Source organism: Nematostella vectensis, chromosome 4, assembly GCF_932526225.1.
Source record: "Nematostella vectensis chromosome 4, jaNemVect1.1, whole genome shotgun sequence".
NCBI lineage: Eukaryota > Metazoa > Cnidaria > Anthozoa > Actiniaria > Edwardsiidae > Nematostella > Nematostella vectensis.
Genome location: NC_064037.1, coordinates 7488507 through 7493912, shown reverse-complemented (window position 1 = coordinate 7493912; position 5406 = coordinate 7488507). Strand labels below are relative to the sequence as shown.

The 5406-nt window shown below is 37.9% G+C and overlaps 1 protein-coding gene across 1 annotated transcript; it reads right to left on the bottom strand.

Annotated features, from left to right (window-relative positions):
* Positions 1-921: 921 nt before the first annotated feature.
* On the bottom strand, positions 922-5366 carry LOC5519618 (non-structural maintenance of chromosomes element 1 homolog). Its single transcript, XM_001639447.3, has 8 exons — positions 5153-5366; positions 3735-3856; positions 3162-3239; positions 2931-3074; positions 2326-2442; positions 2160-2227; positions 1912-1991; positions 922-1698 (listed from the first exon to the last, which is right to left on the bottom strand). Exons 1-8 carry the CDS (start codon positions 5262-5264, stop codon positions 1622-1624), a joined length of 798 nt encoding a protein of 265 aa, XP_001639497.2. The 5' UTR covers positions 5265-5366; the 3' UTR covers positions 922-1621.
* Positions 5367-5406: the final 40 nt, after the last annotated feature.

The following is a 5406-nucleotide window of genomic DNA, read 5'->3' as shown; positions in this document are numbered from 1 at the left end:
ATTGGAGCGCTAATGTTTATGTCGATTACCATTCGGTCATCAGTCGATAAGGTATCGTTAAAAGTCTTCGAGTGATGTCTTACTTATCAACCTCGTCCCCAGGGTCTTCTGGGTAATTTTAAATATGGCGTCTTAGCTAGACGACACATTGAAAGTTACCCAGAAGACCCTGGGGACGAGGTTGCTTACTTATAACTATACCTTTTGTTAGTGTTTCATGGAAAAAAAAAGACCAGTGTTGTACTCTGGAGGGTGGGTGGGTGGGTGGAGAGATATTCAAAGATTATTTCAACTCTGTCTTGCCTGTCTGGGGTTGGAAAAAGAATATCTCAATTATGGTTTGAGATTCTGTATTTCCTTCGTTTAAAATTATGAAATTAATACTAGAAGCTTCAAATAGAAAGTGAATGCTCTGAGGACGGGACGAACATGTTTCAGTACAGGGGTTCTCGAAAAAGACCGCTGATCAGCATGAAATCATAATACAAATCAGCCGACTGGGAAGCCTGTGGTGTGAACAGGATGCATCCATATGAAACTCGCACATGCGCTAAAACACCGCTGATCGATATGAAGTCAATATACAAATCAGCCGACTGGAAAGCCTATGGTGTGGACACGGAAAATTGACTATATGAAACTCGCGCATGCACTAAAAAAACACAGATCAGCATAAAATCAAAATACAGATCAGCCGACTGGGAAACCTGTGGTGTAGACACAAAAAATCACATCCACTATATGAAACTCGGGCATGCGCTAAAGACCGCTGATCTGCATGAAATCAAAATACAAATCAACTGACTGGGAAGCCTGTGGTGTGGACACGAAAAATCATATGCAATACCAAGATTAGACTTGCTCTCCGGTCGCTGCGCTCCCTCCGGGCAATGAGTGGATAATTTTTTTCTGGAAAACATAAACTTTTAAAGGTTTTTTTTATTTATAAATAAATATTAGAAAAACACAGATACAAATCAATTGATGAAAGGAACATTTTTTCCAAAACAGGAACATCATTTTGTTATTATTGTATTATTTACAGGCAATATTATCTTTCATTAATTTCTACACCATTTCAATAATATTTATAGCATCAATGGTCTAAATAAAAATTATTATGAACTATGCAATCTGAAAAACTGATGAAAGCTGGACAAAAACAGGATTACTCCAAAAAATTTTACTACACCATTCACTAGAAAATTAGTCTGCTGATCTGCCATAAGCGCCTTTATATTTACAAGCCCAGCTCTGGAGACAAACATAAATTGACAACATAACAGCGCGAGCAGTAAAACCGTGAACACTCAAAATATGTATGGAAGGTTTCTTCCAATCAATCACTTACTAGATATTCAAACATTCAACTAGAAACATGTCTTAACAAGTCTCAGTGTGTGAATTCTCAAGTCTGATTCATAAGAGGCAATAAACATTCCACACATATCTTAAGTGTTCACAGTTTTATTGGTTGCGATGTAAAATTATGTGAATTGTTCGAGACATAGACATATTGCCATATAACTGAAATTTCGACACTAGAAAAGGATAGAAAGATTTGATCAAACCTTTCTAGATCTGCCACTACACTAGTAAAGTCTACAAAGATTGTTAAAAGCTATCTAGATTTGCGTGTACGACTTCTTGATGGGCCTGCAACAGGTGGTGATGGGGTGCTCAACTGCCGACTATTTTCTATAAAAGAAATTGTTTTTTATTTTATTAGCCTCTAATACCTAAGAGGCATTGGCCACACATTTTATGCTAAGGGCCGAAGAGTGAGAATACATATCTAAATATTGGGGTATTGGGGGCTGAATTATAGAAATTGTATTTGCCATAGGGGGGGATGAACTGTTTGTCTTACTGTAGCAAGTGTTTTTTCAACTTGGGTTCCTCTATACTTACGTTGAGGGGCAGGTGGTAAAGTAGGGACATGATGTGGCCAAGGTGCATTACAGTCCATGTTGGGGCAAACATGCTGTGTTCTGTTAAAGAAGGAGGAATTAACATTGCAAACTGAAGAAATAAAAAGCGTTTACATAACAAAGTATAAGTGCCCATGTCATGTAACTTGCACCAACAAGGTCAGTTAGATCACTATAACTGTCAATGTTGGCATCCACTATGTTTCTTTGCTGGTTATAAAGGCCTACCTTCTAGAAAAGAAAACCACAGCACAGTATTTATGCAGCCTACCACTACATTGTGGACATGTCTGTCCCTGTAGAAAAAAGAAATTGTATGTTTAAAACTCCAAGGAGCACTGTGCTTAGCTAAAAACTTTGAAATGGAGAAAGAAGAAATGTTCTCTATACCTACCTTAATTACAATCTGTTTGCACATCATGCAGTCTACAATATATTCTTCTAAGCTCCTCTTTAAATATGGTTTTAGCTCAAGTAATGCCCTTCCTCCTAGAGAATAGATGCCTGAGGACTAAAAATATTGAAACAAATCTGATTTATTGTAACAGTTGTCAAAAGCTTCTGCTTTTAATATATATTATACTTGTCTCTACAGTACATGCATAACTATGACATTTTTACATTTAAACAGTGAGCTCCTTGCCTTGACACTTTTTTTCTTGTAGACATTCACTGAAAAGTATACTCTATTATTTGCAAGCACATGAACTGAAACACTGAAGCTAAACTAAGCAAGAAAACCCTGGAAAAGTGTTACAGTATGTTACATATATTTCAAAATGCTTCTAAGAAGAAAGGAGGCAGATGGCTTAATGCACTTGTCATTGGAAATCCCAAACCCACTTAGCCCGACCAACATGGGATATGGTTTGGGCTTTAATGGATTAGTTTTCAGCCAAAGTTTTGACCAAATCCAGGATTACAGTAGCAACAGACGAGTGGTCTTTTCATAACATTAGCTCTCTCATTCTAAATATACAAAAGTGATAGCAAACTTACCTCCTCTAGCCATTTGTCCTTGGTCAGCTTATTCATCAATGTCTCTGTGTATGAGTTGCTCATTTTCTTCTCTAGCTCACTCCCTAACTCAAGCAAATCCATGGAAGACACCCAGCCATCATCTGCGGCAACAACAAGCTCAATCTAAAAATAAAAGAGTACCAACACATTTTCTTTAGATCAATAATGTCCTTACCATGTTATGTCTTGGCTTTCATCTTTTTTACTTACAGCTTTTTTGAAGAAAGTAATGTCATTGGTGGTGTAGTCAGTCGCAAGCTTGGAGTGTTCATCTTCAACGTTATTTACCTGCAAAATATGGAATCAGAACCAGAGGTCTCAGCTAGAATATGGTTCCTGCATCTGAATAGCCAACAAATTTAAGACTTTTTTAGGACTTTTCAAGACATTGAATTTCAAAATTTAATACCAGTATGAACTTGAACAAATATAAAACAGAAATAAATCGAACATAGCATAGTATTTCCTAGAAATCGAATTTGGGATAAGACTTTCTAAGACCATAATCAAACTTTTCCCAAATGTAAGACCTTTATAAGGCCTTACAAAAAAGTAAAATGACATTCAAGACATTTTATGACCCACGGGGGCCATGTAGAATAACAAAATGATGCTCTCAGTTATTAATCATTTCTTTATGCCTTTAAATATTAAAGCGATGTTGGGAGGATTTGACCAAAACTGGGAGTTATCTCTTAATAATTATACTGAGATTCTTGGTCACATCAATGGCCATATTAATGTCTAATAAAGTCTGAATAACATATTGGAATTGTTGCCTACCAAGCCATAGAATTTGGTGCCATCATCTTCAGACTGGGCTTGTCGGACCTCCATAAACAGTGGTCTTAGGTGCTTATTGATGGTGTTTATGAATGGTTGAAGCTCATCTATGTTTGCATCCTCTGACAAAAAGTGGATGAGAGAGAAGTAAAAACTGTTAAAATAGCATTAAAATACTAAAGTAAGTTAGTGTTTAGTGTACAGTGGCTTGAGCAAGAAGGACACTCCTGAAACTTCAAGATGGAAAGGATGTACCAATGATAAGGTCCTCCTCTGGATGGTTTTGGGAAGGGGGCCTTTATTATTGGGTACATCCTTTCCATCTTGAAGTTTCAGGAGTGTCCTTTATTGGGTACATCCTTTCCATCTTGATGTTTCAGGAGTGTCCTTCTTGTTCAAGCCACCTTTGACACGACAAAGACCTGTGCCCACACTTTCAACCTCTGGGCAAGAGCCAGAGCCCTTTCTATAACACCCAGCCCTACCAATCAATAAAAATCGATCATCGGAAACTAATCGAGTTAATCAATATTAATTGATATTAATCAGTTGATTATTATTGATTGATATCGGAAATCGATAATAATCGATACTCACAGCCCAAGAGTACTCAATCATATTGATCATTATCAATTAATATCGGGTTTTATCGATTTCTTATGTTTACTGTCAAATACATTGTATCGCGACGCGGCATTTTCAAAACCTCTATTTGTTTTTGCCTTTTGAGATTTTCTTTTCCACCAGTCAAATTATTCTAAGCCAATCAGGTTCTTGCTATCTCTCGCCTATTGCAGTTGCCTGGCTTTCTGTCACGACACTGTCTGGATTTCGTCCAGAGGATAGCCAGGGAAGTGCACAAAGCGAGACTTTGATTGGCTAAGAATGGTTTTACTGACTGGTTTTTCTTAAACTACCACAAACACATCTCTACAATCATGGTAAAATTCATTGGGACATTGTTGTAATTTGTCCAAATTTTGAAAACAATAATCCATGCAAGAACACAAAATCCGTAAAATAATATTTACAACCCCCCTTAGAACCCTCCCCCCTTCAATGTTGCGTCAAGTGTTTTGGCGTTGGCATCATCCAACATTGAAGAGGGGGGGGGGGGGGGGAAGACGGAGGGGGAGGGGAGACGGAGGGGGCGGTAAATGGCTCGTTCCATAAAGTATGTAAAAGCAGTACTCAAGGCCTTATAACTTGGGTGTTAAAACTCTTTTCGTGAAGTCCATAAACGCTAAGCTAATATTCAATAAAACAGTCCTGATTTGCGTTATTTTGACATTAAAGGTTCTATAGGAGCATTCAACTCAAAACAAAAATAGATTATGCGCGCACGCTTTTTTAAGCGCACCGGAACCCTGTGTCCCAATGCAGTGTGACCACGATTGTAGTATGAGTTTCGCGCGTACCTTGGCATGCTTCGCACGATCGTTGATAAATCTCCTGGATTTCGGCCTCGGAGAGATACTGTCGCGACATGAACACTCTCAAGAACAGTCTGTGACTGTCCCTCATTGACATTTTTTTCTAGATCTATTAGAAATAAGAAAAAAAAACACGTACTAAAGCTCTCCTTACCAAAAGCTTTTCGGAAAGTGGCGCGAAATGAACATGTGTAAAGGATTATGGGTAGTAGTTCAAAAAACACAGGGAGCCGTTAGTT

Excerpts from the sequence above, each read along its gene's own strand:
- LOC5519618 (XM_001639447.3), bottom strand. The coding sequence starts at position 5,264 with ATGTCAATGAGGGACAGTCACAGACTGTTCTTGAGAGTGTTCATGTCG. Across the intron at positions 3,857-5,152 it reads ATCGTGCGAAGCATGCCAAG|AGGATGCAAACATAGATGAG; the intron begins GTACGCGCGAAA and ends ACTTTTTGTCAG. Across the intron at positions 1,992-2,159 it reads GTGGTTTTCTTTTCTAGAAG|AACACAGCATGTTTGCCCCA; the intron begins GTAGGCCTTTAT and ends CTTCTTTAACAG.